The 18526-nt window shown below is 45.3% G+C and overlaps 1 protein-coding gene across 1 annotated transcript; it reads right to left on the minus strand.

Moving 5' to 3' along the window:
- Window positions 1-13474: 13474 nt before the first annotated feature.
- Window positions 13475-17386, minus strand: LOC123427123 (endoglucanase 12). Its single transcript, XM_045111082.1, has 4 exons — window positions 16694-17386; window positions 15690-15997; window positions 14251-15021; window positions 13475-14149 (listed from the first exon to the last, which is right to left on the minus strand). Exons 1-4 carry the CDS (start codon window positions 17058-17060, stop codon window positions 13736-13738), a joined length of 1860 nt encoding a protein of 619 aa, XP_044967017.1. The 5' UTR covers window positions 17061-17386; the 3' UTR covers window positions 13475-13735.
- Window positions 17387-18526: the final 1140 nt, after the last annotated feature.

Genomic DNA, 18526 nt, shown 5'->3' on the forward strand with positions numbered 1-18526 from the left:
TCAACAATCTCATTTCAAAAGGTATCAAGACTAGCAAAGCTTAATGGGTGAGGCATGGTTAAGTGGTGAGGTTGCAGCAGCGGCTAAGCATAAATTTGGTGTCTAACTTACGAGTACAAGAAGTAAGAGGGGGAAGATCTACGCATAGCGGACGTGAACTACAGATAATCAAATGAATGATCCTGAACACCTACCTACGTCAGACATAACCCCACCGTGTCCTCGACCAGAGAAGGAACTCACAAAAGAGACAGTCACGGTTACGCACACAGTTGGCATGTTTTAATTAAGTTAACTTCAAGTTATCTAGAACCAGTGTTAAACAAAGTTTCCACGTTGCCACATAACCGCGGGCACGGCTTTCCTAAAAGATTTAACCCTACAGGGGTGCTCCAACTAGTCCATCACAAATTACCACAAGCCGCATAGAAATCCTCGATCACGACAGTCGCAATCTCGTCGGATTCCTTAGTGGAAAACCTCAACTCTGAGATTACCCAAAGCATCACCGGAATCCCGATGCACAAGATATCTCGTCAAAGGTAAAACTAATCCAGCAAGGCCGCCCGGCGTGTCAACGATCCCGATAGGAGCCGCGTATCTCGTTCTCAGGACAAGACGGATAAGCGACGCGTACGAGTGCCAAACCTCGAGTTTCCTCGCGGTGGCCCCGCACAGTGCTCTGTTTTGGACCAGCACCGACAGCATTGGCCCTACCTGTATTATGTAGAATTACTCCTCGGGTAGCGCTAACTCCCTATGCATTTCAATATTATCAAGTTATTATGTTGGGCAAATGTAGTACCAATGTTGGGCCTTGCCAGACCAGCTTTAATCTAAAACGAATTATCAAGGGGGGGGCCATAACAACCCCGATCGTGTTAGGAGCGCTCAATTATGGAACATAACACCGGTAGCCGAAACTAAGGGGGCAAAGGTGGAACAAAACACCAGGCTAGAAAGTCCGAGCCTTCCACCTTTTACCAAGTATCTAGGTGCATTAAATTAAATAGCATTAATATGGTGATAAGACAAGGGACCCATGTTAACACATGGAAGCAACTGCACCTGCAACTAGCAACGCTAACACAGGGTTAAGCAAGCAGTAACATAGCCAATCAGTGGTTTGCTAGGTCGAACAGGTTGAAGGTTATCATGGCATTGTTGAGAGGTTGATATTTAACATGTGGTAGGCAACAAGACATAATCGATAGAAGCGGCAAAACTAGCATGGCAATGATAGTAATGGTATCTGGGGAAATGATCATCTTGCCTGAGATCCTGCTTGGAAGAAGAATGCCTCCGTGAAGCAGACGAACCGACGTAGTCGAACGGGTCCTCACATCCGACACGCTTGCGGAACTCTATCGAGACGAGGAAAACCGGAAACACAAATCAACACACGGAATTCACCACACGGTGCAACAACACAAATGATGCATGAGCAGCTGAATACATGCAAGTCATGGCATGGCAAATCACACAAACAAACACTACACATTAAGTGAAGTTCAATATGCAACGAGTTGCATATTGATGAAACTCCACATAGGAATTATTTAGTTCACTCCCGGTTATTTACACGGCAATATTAATGTTGTCAAACATGCAAGAGGTGAACCGGAAATTAAACTACCTATCTAGACATTTTAAATGAGGTCGGAAATGACATATAGCATCTCCGAGACGACCTCACATGTTAATTTACAATTCTGTCCAGATCTGAATTAACACATTTCATTAGTTGTTAAACACTAAAACAAATAGGTTCACGTGATTCTACGCGTCATTTAAAGCAATCTACACATAGAGAACATCTCCAACGGAGCTACGGATCAAAAGATACAAGCACCGCAAGATATGATGGCATGAATGCAATATGTGTGCAACGGCGGTCACGAGCACTTCAAAACATACAACCAACAAGATAAAATGAAACTAAATGAGATTCTAAGCAAGTTTCATGTAGGACACGATCAAATCGGAGCTACGGTTCAACAACTACGAGCAAAACAAGAAATCACTGCAATCTGTCAAAATCAGCCACATAGCATTTTCTACACCCCGCAACTACGGGCTACACAACTCCGATAAACTCAAACAAGGTATGGCACGAAAGAGGGCAAGAAGCACTACTACAAACAACTAACAACAACTAGCATGGCATCATGGATCACTAGGGAAAGAAGACACAAAATGGCATCTCACACACTATTTCAGACTTAGTAAAAATTACACCTCATGGAAGTGCAGTTTTCGATCTGAAGTCATATTAACAGCAGCAAAAACTATAGCTACAGGACTCCAAATGGCATGAAAATTTACAGCATGCTAGACACACACAAGGGGTACAACTAACTCCATTGCACCAACCTCAAAAGAGCTACAGATCACAAGTTACAAGCAAGACAAGACAGCAACAATATATAACAGATCTCAGACTTAGAAATATTTCAGCTCCTCCAAATCAGCACTATTTCTAGCAACTTGAGAGCAAGCAAACCACACCTAATCATGCATCTCTATTGCAACCAAAAATACCAGGGGCTAGACAAAACATCCAAGATCAAATCTCTAGTAGACAACTTAATCAAACGAAGCACGGAATAAATCCTACGAATTAAACAAAAGGGCATCACGGCAAAATATCGCGCGAACTAACTTGCTCTAACGCTAAAACTAATTGCACAGAAAAATCCCATGGATTTTTCTACCCCGAAAACATATAAAATATGTGGGGTTGCACAACAATATAATGCCACACGAAAATGCGAGAAAATAATCTATACACGGGAAAATAAACTACCGGCAAACCCTACACGCAAAAATACCAAAGTCTACTCTAAAATACATGGAAAAATGGTTCCTAAAACATGGGCATTTATACTACGGCATCCGAGCAATTCGAACGCGCGCGGATAAATAATACGGGCTATATTCTATGTGGACAGCACACTAATCTATGTATTTGACACGTTAAACTATGTCAAATAATTATGCAAGTTGTGATATCGTGTTCTACTCGCAAAACTACCCCAAAACCATATACAATATGTCGCGATCCGACTTACTGATTAGAAACTACGGGCATTTTCATATACGTCTATTTCCTGAAATATAAAAATCGTAAAGCCTAAAAAAACTAAATGGACCGAAACTACCGGGCACAGGACGCTATAAGACGCACATGGGCGAGAAACAGGGCGGTGGGGCGCTCACCTAGCTGGGCCGTGGCCCAGGACGACGAGGTGGCAGCAGGCCGGAAGGAGGAGGCGGTGGGCCGGCCGATCTGGAGAGGAGCGCAGGCTCGGGGAGACTAGGCCTTGGGGGCGCCTGCTGGGCCTCAGCGCCATGTTGCACGAGGTCGCCGGCCCAGGCGCCAGTCGCGGGAGGCCCAGGAGCGGGCCGATCTGGCATCGCTGGCGTTGGCTTCCCTCGATCCGATCTGGATCGGGGTTGACCCCGGCGGCGCTGCAGGACGGCGGCGAGGACGGCCACGCGCAGAGGGGGCCTGGGAGGCGGCGAGGACGGCGGGGAACGGAACGGCGGCAAGGAAGACAACGGCTGACGGATCTGGCGTCCGCGAGCTGCTGCAGCAGGAGGTGCCATGACCGGCGGGCTGGCTGCTAGCTGCCGCGGCTCGTCCTGGCCAGAGGAGGCACTCGGCCAGCGGGCAGAGAGCGGCGCGGTGAGGCGCAAGGCGGCGGCGCATGGCAGCGGTGGCGGGAGCACACCGGCCGGCGACGGGGAAGGCGCGGGGCGAGAGCCTGCTGCGGGAGGCGCGACTTGGCAGGCGGCGGCGGATCCGGATGGGCCCAGAGGGCCTCGCGCGGGCCGGAGCGGGCCGGAGGCGGGGAGGAGGGAGAGGGCGCGGCTAGGGTAGGAGGGAGCGTTTTTCGAGGCAAAGGGGGAGAGGGGGCTGTCTAAAATATGATGGAGGGGTTTTTATAGACAAATGGGGGGCTAGGTTAGCCGGAATTTCATTCCGGATCCAACCGCGGGGTCGGATTCGGACGATTCCGAACGCGGGTACGGGTACGCGGCCGTGTAGAGGGGATATCCAGAGATGAGAGGGGAAACGGGCGGCACGGCAACAATTCAAAAACACCGACAAACGTCCGACGGTAGACCGAATACGGTGTCTCTACGGTCGACCGTTCGGGTACCAGACGGTCTCCGATCGCGACGAAATTCGACAGGCGGACTGGCTATCTTAAAATACGACCACACATCAAATCTCACCCCAAATGGGGAAAGTTTTACGTGCACTTTTAAAAACAGGGTTTGACGATGCCGCGGGCGCGTGCGAGTGCGGTCGGACTTAGAACGGACGACGACGGGAACCGACAACTAACAACGGATGCAACTTTGAAAACTGGTGGCACGGAGATGCCGATGCAATGCAGATGATGCGCATGATGCGATGATGATGCGACAAAACAAAATAGACACACGACGAAAACAGAAAGAGAGGGGAATCTTCTGGAACGTCGGCATCGGGCTGTCACAAAAAGAGATTGGGCCACTTTGTTGCACCGTTGCTACTTTTGTTACTTGTTTCTCACTCCGAATCATCTCACCACACAATCACTTGTTACCGACAATTTCAGTGCGTGCAGATTTTACCTTGCTGAAAACCACTTGTCAAATCCTTCTGCTCCTCGTTGGGTTCGACACTCTTACTTATCGAAAGGACTACGATTGATCCCCTATACTTGTGGGTCATCAGGCACTGTCTAGAGTTTTACTAGCATAGTGAATAACATCCAACTTCTTATCTACCCTTTGCCCTAGGACAGCACCAACAGCATAATCACTAGCATCACACATGATTTCAAAAGGTAAGTTCCAATCAGGTGGTTGAACAATAGGTGCAGTTATCAAAGCTCTCTTAAGTATTTCGAAGGCTTCCTCACAATCATCGTCAAAAACAAAAGGAATATCCTTTTGCAAGAGATTGGTAACAGGCCTAGAAATCTTAGAGAAGTCTTTAATGAACCTTCTATAGAAACCAGCATGACCAAGAAAACTTCTTATACCTTTGATATCTGTGGGGTATGGCATTTTCTCGATTGCATCAACCTTAGCCTTATCGACTTCAATACCTCTTTCATAAATTTTATGTCCTAAGACGATGCCTTCATTAACCATGAAGTGGCACTTCTCCCAATTCAAGACAAGGTTGGTGTCGTTACATCTCTGCAAGACCCGATCAAGGTTGCTCAGGCAATCATCAAAGGAAGACCCGTAAACGGAGAAGTCATCCATGAAAATCTCGACAATCTTTTTACAGAAGTCGGAGAATATAGTCATCATACATCTTTGAAAGGTGGCAGGTGCATTACATAAGCCAAAAGGCATACGTCTATAAGCAAAGGAACCGAAAGGGCAGGTGAAAGTGGTTTTCTCCTGATCAGATTGTGCAACTGGTATTTGGGAGAAACCAGAATAACCGTCTAGAAAGCATAAGTGTGTGTGTTTAGACAGTCTTTCTAGCATTTGGTCGATAAAAGGCAAAGGGTAATGATCTTTCCTAGTGCCCTTATTCAATTCCTAAAATCGATCACCATCCTATAGCCAGTAATAATCCTCTGTGGGATCAATTCATCCTTATCATTAGGGACAACGGTAATGCCTCCCTTCTTAGGGACGCAATGCACCGGACTCACCCAATCACTATGAGCAACAGGATAGATAATACCCGCTTCCAGGAGCTTTAGTATTTATTTTCTTACTACCTCTTTCATCTTAGGATTTAATCTCCTTTGATGATGAGCAACTGGTTTGAAATCAGGATCAGTTTTAATCTTGTGCTGGCATAGAGTGGGACTAATGCCCTTAAGATCATCAAGAGTATATCCGATAGCAGCACGGTGCTTCCTCAAAGTTTTTAGTAACTTCTTTTCTTCATTCTCTGAGAGGCTAGCACTAATTCTAACAGGATATATCTCTTTTTCATCAAGATAAACATACTTAAGAGTTTCTGGCAACTGTTTAAGCTCGAACACAGGATCACCTTTTGGTGGGGGTGGATCCCCAAGCAGTTCAACAGGCAAATTATTCTTAAGGATAGGATATTGTTCTAAGACAACCCTATCTATCTCATCCCTTTCATCCATATGCATATCATTTTCATGCTCAAGCAAGTATTGCTCTAAGGGGTCAGTAGGAGGCACGACAACAGAAGCTAAGGCAATAGTTTCATCCTTACTAGGCAACTCTTTTTCATGAGGTTTTCTACCAAACTTGGAGAAATTGAACTCATGTGACACACCTCCAAAGCCAACAGTGACAGTTTGCTTCTCACAGTCAATATGAGCATTGACAGTATTGAGAAAAGGTCTGCCAAATATGATGGGACAAAAGCTATCTTGAGTGGTAGCAAGAACGAGGAAATCGGTAGGATACTTCGTTTTACCACACAAGACTTCAACATCCAAAACAATTCCCACAGGGCAGATAGTATCTCTATTGGTAAGTTGAATAGTGACATCAACAGGTTCTATCTCAACAGGTGCAATCTCGTCTTGGATTTCATCATATAAGGATTGAGGTATTGCACTAACACTAGCACCCACTTCACATAAACCATGATAACAATGATCCCCTATCTTAACGGAAACAACAGGCGTGCCAACAACACGCATATGTTTGTCTCTAGTGTGAGGTTTAGCGATTCTAGCAGCATCTTCACAGAAGTGAATATTATGTCCCTCAACATCGTCGGACAAAATATCTTTGATAATAGCAATGCTAGGTTCAACTCTAATTTGCTCAGGGGGTGTAGGTGTTCTAATGTAGCCTCTACGTATCACAGTTGAAGCTTTCATCCTAACAGGGAAAGGTGGTTTCTCAATGTAAGCACTAGGGACAATAGGATCATTATAGGCAATGACTCTCTCTTCAACTGGATTGGGTTTAACTACATTGACTTCTAAAGGAGGGTGATATTTAAACCACTTCTCTTTGGTGAGATCAATATGAGCAACAAATGATTCACACAATGAAGCTACTATCTGAGAGTCAAGTCCATACTTAGCGCTAAAGTCACAAAAAGTATTTGTTTCAACAAAGGATTTAACGCAATCAAACTTGAAATTCATACCTGACTCCTTACCTCCTTCAAGTTCCTATCTTCAGAGTTGCGTTTAATTCTCTCCAATAAATTCCATTTGAAGTCAATATCTCTCTTCATAAAAGAACCGGTACAAGAAGTGTCAAGCATGGTGCGATCATCATGAGAAAGCCGAGCATAGAAGTTCTGAATGATAATTTCTCTCGAGAGCTCATGGTTGGGGCATGAATATAACATTGATTTAAGCCTCCCCAAGCTTGAACGATGCTTTCTCTGTCACGAGGCCAAAAATTATAAATATAATTCCGATCACGATGTACTAAATGCATAGGATAAAACTTTTGGTGAAATTCCAATTTCAACCGATTGTAGTTCCATGATCCAATATCATTACATAGCTTATACCATGTCAACGCCTTATCCTTCAAAGATAAAGGAAAGACCTTCTTCTTGACCTCATCCTCGGGCAAACCTGCAAGCTTAAATAAACCACAAACTTCATCTACATAGATTAAATGCAAGTCTGGATGTGATGTTCCATCTCGTGTAAAAGGATTAGCCAGCAGTTTCTCAAGCATACCCGCAGGAAATTCAAGGAAAATATTTTCAGTAGGTGCAGCAGGTTGAGGAGAAACTCTTTGTGCTTCTGTTCGAGGTGAAGATACCCCGAACAAGCCCCTCAAAGGATTAGTTTCCATAGTGACAAGTGACAATAAATTTCAGCACACTATATGAATGTTTCCTTACCAAGTTCGACTTACAAAAGGCGCTTCACTCCTAGGCAACGGTGCCAGAAAAGAGTCTTGATGACCCACAAGTATAGGAGATCTATCATAGTCCTTTCGATAAGTAAGAGTGTCGAACCCAACGAGGAGCAGAAGGATTTGACAAGTGGTTTTCAGCAAGGTAATATCTCCAAGCACTGAAATTATCGGTAACAAGTAGTTGTGTGGTGAGGTGATTCGTAGCAAGCAACAAGTAACAAAAGTAACAACGGTGCAGAAAAGTGGCCCAATCCCTTTTGTAGCAAGGGACAAGCCTAGACAAAGTCTTATAGAAGGAAAAACGTTCCCGAGGACACACAGGAATTTCTATCATGCTAGTTTTCATCATGTTCATATGATTCGCGTTCGTTACTTTGATAGTTTGATATGAGGGTGGACCGGCGCTTGGGTACTGCCCTTACTTCGACAAGCATCCAACTTATGATTAACCCCTCTCGCAAGCATCCGCAACTACGAAGGAAGAATTAAGACAAAGTCTAACCACAGCATTAAACTAGTGGATCCAAATCAGCCCCTTACGAAGCAACGCATAAACTAGGGTTTAAGCTTCTGTCACTCTAACAACCCATTATCTACTTACTACTTCCCAATGCCTTCCTCTAGGCCCAAATAATGGTGAAGTGTTATGTAGTCGACGTTCACATAACACCACTAGAGGAAAACAACATACAACACATCAAAATGTCGAACGAATACCAAATTCACATGACTATTATTAGCATGATTTATCTCATGTCCTCAGGAACAAAAGTAACTACTCACAAAGCATAATCATATTCATGACCAGGGAGGTAATGAGTAGCATCAAGGATCTGAACATAAACTCTTCCACCAAGTAATCCAACTAGCATCAACTACAAAGAGTAATTAACACTACTAGCAACCTTACAAGTACCAATCGGAGTCGCGAGACGGAGATTGGTTACAAGAGATGAACTAGGGTTTGGAGATGAGATGGTGCTGATGAAAATGTTGATGGTGATGAGTCCCCTCCGATGAGAGGAGGGGTGGTTGATGACGATGGCGGCGATTTCCCCCTCCGGGAGGGAAGTTTCCCCGGCAGGATCGTCATGCCAGATCTCTAGATTGGTTCTGCTCAAGTTCCGCCTCGTGGCGGTGGCGAATCCTCGAAAAAGCCTCCTCCTGATTATTTTTTCCGGATGAAACCCTTCATATAGCAGAAGGGGGGAGCCAGTGGGCCAGCTGGGTGCCCACAAGCCCCCTAGGCGCGACCAGGGGGTGACCGCGCCTAGCAGGCTTGTGGCCACCTACTGGCGCCCCTGTGGCACTTCTTCGGCCCAGTATTTTTTATAAATCCCGGAAAAAAAATCCTCGTTGATTTTTATGGCGTTTGGAGTTGCGCAGAATAGGCATCTCAACTTTGCTCCATTTTCAGGCCAGCATTCTCCCTCTTCAAGTAAACCTTGCAAAATAAGAGAGAAAAGGCATAAGTATTGTACCGTGAAGTGAAATAACAGCCCAAAAAGCAATAAATATCAACATGAAAACATGATGCAAAATGGACGTATCACGCTGCAAGTCTCTGTTACGTTGTTTGCCCATATGTATCCCTTTTCTGGTGTCCTGTCGGAGGGGGATCGATCACCATGGTGATGTGTGGTAGTTCACCATAGATCTACGGGCCCGTGGTTAGTACCTAGATGGCTCTCTCTCTCTATCTATCTATCTATCTCTCTCTCTCTCTATCTATCTATCTATCTATCTATCTATCTATCTATCTATCTATCTATCTATCTATCTGTCTGTCTGTCTTTGTTGATCTGTAATACAATGATCAATGCATCTTTGCTTTGATCTATCCGATGTAACTATTTTGTGCGGTGCATTTGTTGGAATCCGATGAAATGTGGATTTATGTTCAGATTATTCACGATAAATATTTGAGTATTCACTGAATTCTAAATATTATTCTTATGTGAATGATCATCATAGATTCCTAAATCTCTCTAATCTATTGATTTGCTTTGGCCGAGTAGAGGGGTGCGTTGTAGTGGCTTTAATCTGATGGATTTCTATATCTCAGTGACATAGGAGGGGACACCATACGTCTTTGTATTTTTGCCACTAAGGATAAAACTACGGGGTTAGTTCATATTAATTGAATTCTCTTTGTCTACATCATGTCAATGTTCTTCAAGTATTACCACATTTTACTTAATAGTCAAGATGCATGCTGGATAGTGGTCGATGGCTGGAGTAATAGTAATAGGTGCTCGCAAGAGTCGTCCAATTTTCTTCTCAATGCAATGCCTATACACACATGATCATTGCCGTGAATATCACATAACTATGCGCTTTTTTATCAATTGCCCAACAATAATTTATCAACCCACTGTATGCTCGCTTTCATGAGAGATGCCACTATGGAAAACTATGGCCCCCGAGTCTATTCACTTATAAGTTTACAAACGCAACAATTTCCTCGTCGCCTTCATTTAGTTTTTTTACTTTTCACTTTGCAACTTCCTACCACACTACTTACATGCTTGCAAATAACGAGACAAGGGGGTTGACAACCCTCTTGCCCGCGCTGGGTCCAAGTGTTTGTTTCTCTTGTGTGCAGTCGCTGAAGACGGGGGTTGGTTGTTACTCCTATTGTTCGATAAACCTTGGTTCTCTACTGAGGGAAATACTTACCTATATTGTGCTGCATCACCCGTTCCTCTTCACGGAAAACCCAACGCATATTACATGTATCGGGAAGGATTTCTAGCGCCGTTGCCGGGGAGTATCATGAACCTACTATCAAGTGACTTCACACAAGTTATCCTTCACTTTTTCTTCTTTTCTTCTGTTGTTATATTTCGCTTACTCCATAAAAATCAAAAATATAAAAATATTTATCTTTGCTAGTTTACTTGTCTAGCTATGCTATCTTTATCTTGTCACACAAAAACATAAAGTAAAAGCAAAATTTTAAGATAAATGGATCCACATCCACTTGCTAATCTTTTTAAACTTGTTGCTTATTCTAAACCAATAGCTCATAATGAAGTGATGAATGAAATTCTATTGGGATACATTTATTGAATGAAAAGCATGATTGTAATTTTGTTAGTATAAATTCTTTGAATATCAATTGTGTTAATGATCATGATTGTGGTGATAATCATGATTTGTCTTGTGATCTTGAGAATTCTGAGCTTCATAATGAATCTATTATTGATCAGGATATTTACAATACTACTAAAAGTGGGTTTGGAAGAGCATCAACTTTAGTTAATAATCTTCCCACTACTTTGGGGAATGATCAATCTTATGATTTTTTTTTTGATAAAAGTGGGTTTGGAGAGGTCGTGACTTTAGTTGATGGAAATCCCACTACCTTGAAAGATTATAAAACTTTCATGCATGTGGATCATGGAGAGAATATTATACGTGATAGTTATATTCTTGAGTTTTATTATGGTCCTACATGGAATTATTATGAGAGAGGCAAATATGATTATAGGAATTTGCATGTTACTCAATTACCTCTCTTTGTGTTGAGATTATTAATGCTTCACTCTTCCTATTTGCATATGCTAGATTTTACTTGTCTTGAGAATTTGTTTTCCTATAAAATTCCTATGCATAGGAAGTATGTTAGACTTAGATGTGTTTTTCACATGCTTTATGATGCTCTCTTTGTGCTCAGTTCTTGTCTATTATGTGAGCATCATTGAAATCTGAAACCTATCTTAACGACTATAAAGAAAGAACTTGTTAGGAGACAACCCAATATTTTCTGTGTGTGTAACATGATTATTGCCTCTGTAATAATTATTATTTTTGTGTTTAAATTAGTGTTTGTGCCAAGTAAATCCTTTGGGATGGCTTGGATAATAGTAGAATTGATGCAGTGCAAAAACACAGACTTTAGCGTTCAGTGCACAATTTCTTTGATTTTACTGGAACGTATTTTTGATATAATTTTTTTACACAGTATTTATATGCAAATTTCCTTGATCTTCCTAATTGTTCGAATTTGTGGAGTTACAGAAGTATGCTACTTAACTACAGTATATCATTACAGATTGTTCTCTTTTAGACATATTATGTTTTTGCTTGCATAGTTTGCTTGTTTTGATGATGTTATGGATTATATCAAGAGGTATAAGTCATGGGGAAGTTATAATACAGTAACTTATAATATAATAAACTTTAAATCAATTACAACACTATCAAAAGTATTTGATATGTTTATTATACTAACGGAACTCACGAAGTTTCTGTTGAGTTTTTTGTGCTGAAATTTTCAATTTTGGGTGTTATCGTGATGGACGAAGGAATAAGGAGCGACAAGATCCTAAGCTTGGGGATTACCAAGGCATCCTAAGTTAATATTCTAAGGAATACTCAAGCGTCTAAGCTTGGGGATGCCCCGGAAGGCATCCCCTCTTTTGTCTCAAGCCATCGGTATGTCACTTGAAGCTATATTTTTATTCATCACATGATATGAGTTTTATTTGAAGGAGCATTTGCTTTAGTAGTTTTCGACAATAGTAGTTCTCTGAATACACCCACTTGTTGATTGGTTTGGAAGAGCTTATCACGCTAGCCGCGTGATCTGGATACACCCACTTGAGAGAGACACGCGATCACCATGATTTATGAGAATACTCTTTGTGCTTCACTTATATCTTTTTAGCTTAACAGTTGATCTAGTACTTCACTTATATCTTTTAGAGCACTATGGTGTATAGATTTTATAAAAATAATTGCACTCTCGTTCTTCACCTATATTTGTTTGTGACTTAATAAACAACAATGATAATTTGCATGGGTTATAAGATTAATACAAAATAATAGGTATTCGATGAGTGCATAATCAAAACCACAAACCAAACACGCGTAACGTTTTGGGTTTACGCTGTAAACAGGTTACGGGGATTTTCTCCCGAAATAAACACCTCCTAAGTCTTATACGACCGATACTCTCAAATTCCAATTCCATTTCACTAACTCGCGCAAACCGAGAACGTTGTATTATTTGGATATTTATTTTGTTCACCGTAAGCGCCTAGAGAGCCAACGAGCATTGGAGATAGCCTAAATACATTGATAATATGATGAAAAATGTTGTTGTTCAACCCGTGGTTGTTTCTACGCGCATCGACCTCCTCCGTGACCGTTGGATTTGATTTGGATCGAATGATCGGCATGGAGCGTCATCTACCTCACTATTGTCTTGGCACTACCAGCACTAGCAGCAGCCACACCACAACACCGACACATCCACTCCAGGTTTCGGCAACAACAACGTTGTTACGGAACGGCGGTACAAAAGATTGCGTGATGTTGTCGGAGATGTTGTTGTAATTTTTGTAGCAAGGGCCTTGTTACAAAAAAAATAGATTCGGCGGGAGACGTGTTCACAATTTTTGCAACAAGGATCTTTTGCAGAAAATTTGAGAATAAGAGATTTTGCAACACGGGTTATTGCAGAAGATTAGAGAAAAAACGAGGTTTCACAACAAAGGTTTCGTTGTAGAATATTAAAGAAGAGAAGTTTTTGCAATAAAAATGTTGTTGCAGGAAACTAACGTAGAGAAACTAACGGCTCGCGAGGCAGCCTAAATAGATTGATAATTGTGAACGCCCACTCCATTAGTTCTTCTTTGGGAATCAACACGTATCCATTAATTGTCCATACCCAGATTGTGCACAAGAAACATCTACAGTAGTACAGGCCATGCGTGATGCATCATGCATGCCACCGTCGTTCGCGTGCCACGGTTAACGTGTGTATAATACAAAAGAATTTTACATGATGGCCAGAAAATTGCACTACCAACCGAACCTGGTCGAAGAAACCCATCTGATGGATCTGCTCAACACCGGCGTAAAACCGGCCGGCCGGGCAGACCTCTCCTCACGGCTTCCACGTGGCCGGCGGCGGCGGGGCGGCCGGGAACATGGGCGGCACGGCGGAGAACATGGTGTTCTTGTCGACGGCGCCGACCCCCGTGCCGCGGCCGCTGTTGGTGATGGCGACCAGCGCGGCGACGAGCCCGGCGTTGCCGACCAGCGTGGGCTCGTTCTGCGCGTAGCTGATCCTGGCGTCCTTGAACTTGTCGTTCTTGTCCGGGCCGCCGACCATGGCGCCCGTGAGCACGTGAGGGTCTGCCTTCTTGGAATCGCGCCACTTGTTGCCGCCGGTGCACGAGTACTTGATCCCGTTCTTGGGCGTCGACGCCCCACGGTGGTGCAGCCGCTTCGGGTACTTCTTGCCGTACCCCACCACGTAGCTCATCTTCATCGGGTTATCCCCAAGGATGTAGTTCAGCTGCTCGACCATCACCACCACACACATTTAAGCCACGCATTGCATAATTAACAACTTGTATTAGATGGATCAACGACGATCAGGTCAGTTAAAAGAATTACCTGAGATTTAGCAAAGGAGCGGAGGTCGTCGACGGTCATGAAGTTGGGGCCGCAGTACCAGCCGGGGACGTTGACGGACTCCATGTAGTCGGCATAAAGCGCGGCGAGGAAGGAGTTGGCGACGGCGTACTGCAGCGCCTGGCCCTGGCCGTGGTTGAACTGGGCGAGCCCGCCCTTGGTGAAGTTGAACGCGTTGAACTTGGGGAAATACATGCACATGTTCATGCTGGTGACGTTGTGGTATCCCATGAGCGACTCCTCGTAGGGGTAGCCGGGGTTGAGGAACATGCGCAGCCGCGACAGCAGCAGGGTGGCGCCGGGGAGCTTGTTGTCCCAGCTGAAGACGGAGAAGTCGAGGATGTTGAAGTAGGCCTTGGCGTTCTTGGGGAGCCTGGGGTCGGTGGCGAAGCTGATGTAGCTGTTGTTGCCGGTGGCGTAGTACATCCAGGAGGCGCTCCACATGAACTCGTCCCAGTAGCTGGTGGAGTTGTAGTAGTACTCGATGGCCGGGTTGCCCCGGGAGTAGGGGGTGCGCTTGCCGTTGGCGCGCGCGAACTTGTACACCGTCGCCGCGCCTCTCACCAGCTTCTTGGAGTAGGCGGCGTTGTCGCGGAACACGATGGACGCCGACGCCAGCGCCGCCGCCACCTCGCCGCCCAGGTCCGGGGCCGCGCTCGCCTGCTGCACGGGCCGCGGGTACGCCATGTCCTCCGGCCGGTTCCAGCAGTAGTGGTCGTCCGGCGTGCTGCCGTTGATCTTGGCAGTGCCCACCTACACAGGCACAAGCACGTACGTGTCAGGCCAGACCATCATCTGCTGTTTTATTGCTTTGTTTTTTGCTTTGTGATGGTGAACCGAGTGTGACAAAACGTGAACACAAGTTGGAGAGCATCTTCAGATCGGATCGTGAGTTAGTGACAACCAAAATCAACAGCTATTACTTGGTACAAGTACTCTGAATTTTCTTTTGATGGTAGGAGAAGCGAACAAGCTGCAGTGAGGATAATTAAATTGGCATGGAGAGTTGGGGTAACATGCCATGTCCCTCTAAGCACATGTGGATAATCGGGTGACGAACCCTAGCCTACTGATCTCAAGTGATAAGAATCAAAGATTGTTAGCTGTGCCGCGTGCCCATCAATATTTCTTTCTGGAACAAGGCTAGCTGTTGGGCGGTGCACACTGAATCGACCACGCCAGTTGCATTATTAATTGCACACCCTCTTTCTTCATCTTTACCATACCAACGGATCAAAAGCTCCACTTTAAGTAAAGCTCTCCATATATGCCTTTTCTAGTTAGTGCTCTTAACTGAACTTACTTTCAAACATGATTTCCAAAACGGAAAAGTCTCGCTCTTTAAATGCTTGATTGATGTTTTCACCGTGCAATTTTCAACGGCTGAGATTCGACCGGCCGGGGTGATGGGGAGAGCTCACCTGACTGTAGAGTTTGTTGATGGTGGAGGCGGAGGAGTTGAAGGTGAGGAGCAGGTAGTCGGTTCCCCACTTGATGAGCTCCCTCACGTGGTCGTACTCCCCGATCGCCTTGTACCTGTCGGCGTACTCCACCACCGACCAGCTCAGCAGCGTCATGGAGAAGGCCATCGGGAAGTGGAACTTGATGTTGTCTCCGGCGTCGTAGTAGCCGCCCACGAGGCCGCCCTTCACGTCCGGCAGGTCGGCGCCGTCCTTCATGCCCGAGTTCCCGCGCCACGGGATGCCGTTGTTCTTAGGAAGCTTGCCGGCTGTAATACCACCACAAAAGAGCAAAATGTTCGTCAGATCCATGAACGGCACTAACCGAATTCTGAATTCCTGATTACAGTATACTACAAGATTAAGCTTGTAAAGTATAGTAAGAAACTGAAAATTCAACTTGCAAGTCGGATTAGGATCTGCAAATGCGGATGCTTTGTATCTGGCGAGATCCAGAAACAGAGCATAGGCAAGATCTACAGCTACATCCATGTCCATGTGCTGGGCTAAGCTAAAGAATGGATCAACTTGCTGGCCTGCATGTGCGTGAACGTGCCGAGATTCGTGCTTTGAATTTTCGAGAGATTTCTCTGAATATCAGCTTGTCACTTTCCACAACGGGGCAGGGACAGACCGTGAGCAGGACGGCATATCATTCCAAGCGTGGGGGTTGCCGTCGTACGCAGCTGTACCCAGCTCCCGATCACAGGCTACGTGGGGGGTCTCCCTTTCCCTCCCCCCTTTTTGCTTGGCATCAAGATCAAGATCAAGGTGTAATTTTGCAGCACTTAAGATCACAGATCAAAACTATTGCAAGATTCAATGTAAACTACAAGATCAAGATCAGCTCGAGTTCTTGAGTTCAGACGACAGGCTTGGGACTCAAAGGCTTCCTAGCACGGATCACATAACTGATCATTCATAAGCAAAGCGGGTAGAGGGGTGGAGAAGAGGTAGGCGCTCACATTTCTGGGCGTTGAAGAAGAGGAGGGCCTTGTGGAGCGCGTCGGTGTACTTGTCGGGGGGCGGGGCGTGGTGCTTCTTCTTGGGGATGTTCTTGGCGATGATGATGGGGACGCCGATGAGGACGAAGGCGCCGAGGACGGCCCAGAGCATCCACCAGAGCAGCTTGCGCTTGACGACGACGCAGCCGAGGTCGACGTAGCGGTCCTTCTTCTTGGCCTCCGGCGGGCCGAGCAGCCAGCTCTGCTGCGTCTCGTCCAGCTGGTGCTGGTGCTGCAGCGCGCCGCGGTCGATGTCCATGTTGCGGCTCTGGTCGTCCTCCGCGCCATCGATGTCGAAAGTCCCGCCCCAGTGGTTCTGGGAGTGCATGGTGGCCGGCTCCCCTCTCGGACGACGTCCGCCGCCGGGGGCTCTCCTTTTTCGGTTGGCTCGCTCGCGCGCGTGGGGGGTCTCCGGCGGTCGATCAGCGCATGGAAAAGGCGTACGCCCGGCTGCTGGGGGGGGAGTGCTGTGGCTTGCTGGCGGTGGGGTGGGGAGCCCGGATCGGAGGGAGGCTGGGTGGGGTGTGGTGCCGGTGGCCGGGTGGGGAGTTTTGAAGGGGAGGGGAGGCGAGGGGGGCGGTTGACTTGAGGAGCTGGGGGAGGCGTGCCACCGTCGCACCCGCGCCCGCACCGTGTGGGGACTGGCACTGGGAGTGGGAGGGGAAGGAAGGGTTGTTGGGGGAGTGTTACCTTTTTGCCGCGCTCATGTACCGCTTGTGCTGCACTGCTACGGCCACCAATAAAATGATGCGCACCTTTCTACCATTCCCTCTTGCCCGAATTAATTGACGCGGCCTCTGTTCAATGTAAAATGAACATGATATAGAGGTTGCATCAATTAATTTTGTTAGTAGAGAATAGTGATTTTGTTGATCTTTTTTGGTCAGCAACTCTAATTGATTCCCAATAAATAAACAAAGTAAAAGGTTTTAGTAAAGGGAATCGTTTCCCACCCGCGCACCGGCCGAACCGACGCGCCGGTCGTCCCTCGCGCGCACGGGCCCTTGTAACATTTTTTCATCGGCGCGTTTCGCTGGTCAATGGATGCAACATTTTTCGTCCAAATTTGTTGTAACCAGCGTCATTTTTGCTGCAAGCTTTTTTTAATTTTTTTTTGTCCCAGTAAAAAAACTGCATATACGTTTGGTTGCAATTTCAGTTCGTCGGATTTTTCGTTACAATCGATGTTTTTTACTTTTGCTACAACCGGCATCATGTTTTGCTGCAATCGTTCACTAAAAAAGTTGCATACACGTCACGTAAATATTTGCTACAACCGGCGTTTGACTTTTGCTACCACATACCACCAGCTTCGCTTTTTTGCTACGACCACGCAGATATTTTTTTTGCTACAAATTTTGTTTTTTGTTGCAACCGTTGAAAAAATTGCTGCATCCCATCGAAATTTTGCTGCATAGGAGGAAAAATATTGCATGCGGATCCAACGGTGCGAACGCGCGGGGGTTGATGGATCCTGCGGCCCGCACGCGGCCGGCTGAAAGTTTGGGCCGGCGCGCCGGCGCAGATCACTCCCCTTTAGTAAAGTATATATATTCCATGAAGTTTTCGTTTGGCGTAGCTGATCCCCTAAACTTAGCGAAGTAAAAAAATATATTTCCATTTCAATTTCGATCAATGAAACATATTTCTTTGCTTTTTTATTTGATTCAACCACATTAGATTACATAATAATTCAGCAATTCTTTGTTATAGAGCAAGACCAAAGAAAAAGAAAAATCACAATTAGACATTTTATAATATATCCAACTTTCATAACAACTCTCACTAGTTGAA

The sequence above is a fragment of the Hordeum vulgare genome, chromosome 2H (assembly GCF_904849725.1).
Source record: "Hordeum vulgare subsp. vulgare chromosome 2H, MorexV3_pseudomolecules_assembly, whole genome shotgun sequence".
Taxonomy (NCBI): Eukaryota; Viridiplantae; Streptophyta; class Magnoliopsida; order Poales; family Poaceae; genus Hordeum; species Hordeum vulgare.

What these genes read in the sequence shown, in the direction of transcription:
- LOC123427123 (XM_045111082.1), bottom strand. Translation starts at nt 17,060, where the DNA reads ATGCACTCCCAGAACCACTGGGGCGGGACTTTCGACATCGATGGCGCG. An exon ending in CTTCTTCAACGCCCAGAAAT is followed by an intron (nt 15,998 to 16,693) that starts GTGAGCGCCTAC and finishes GTGGTATTACAG; the next exon opens with CCGGCAAGCTTCCTAAGAAC. An exon ending in GCTCCTTTGCTAAATCTCAG is followed by an intron (nt 14,150 to 14,250) that starts GTAATTCTTTTA and finishes ATGGTCGAGCAG; the next exon opens with CTGAACTACATCCTTGGGGA.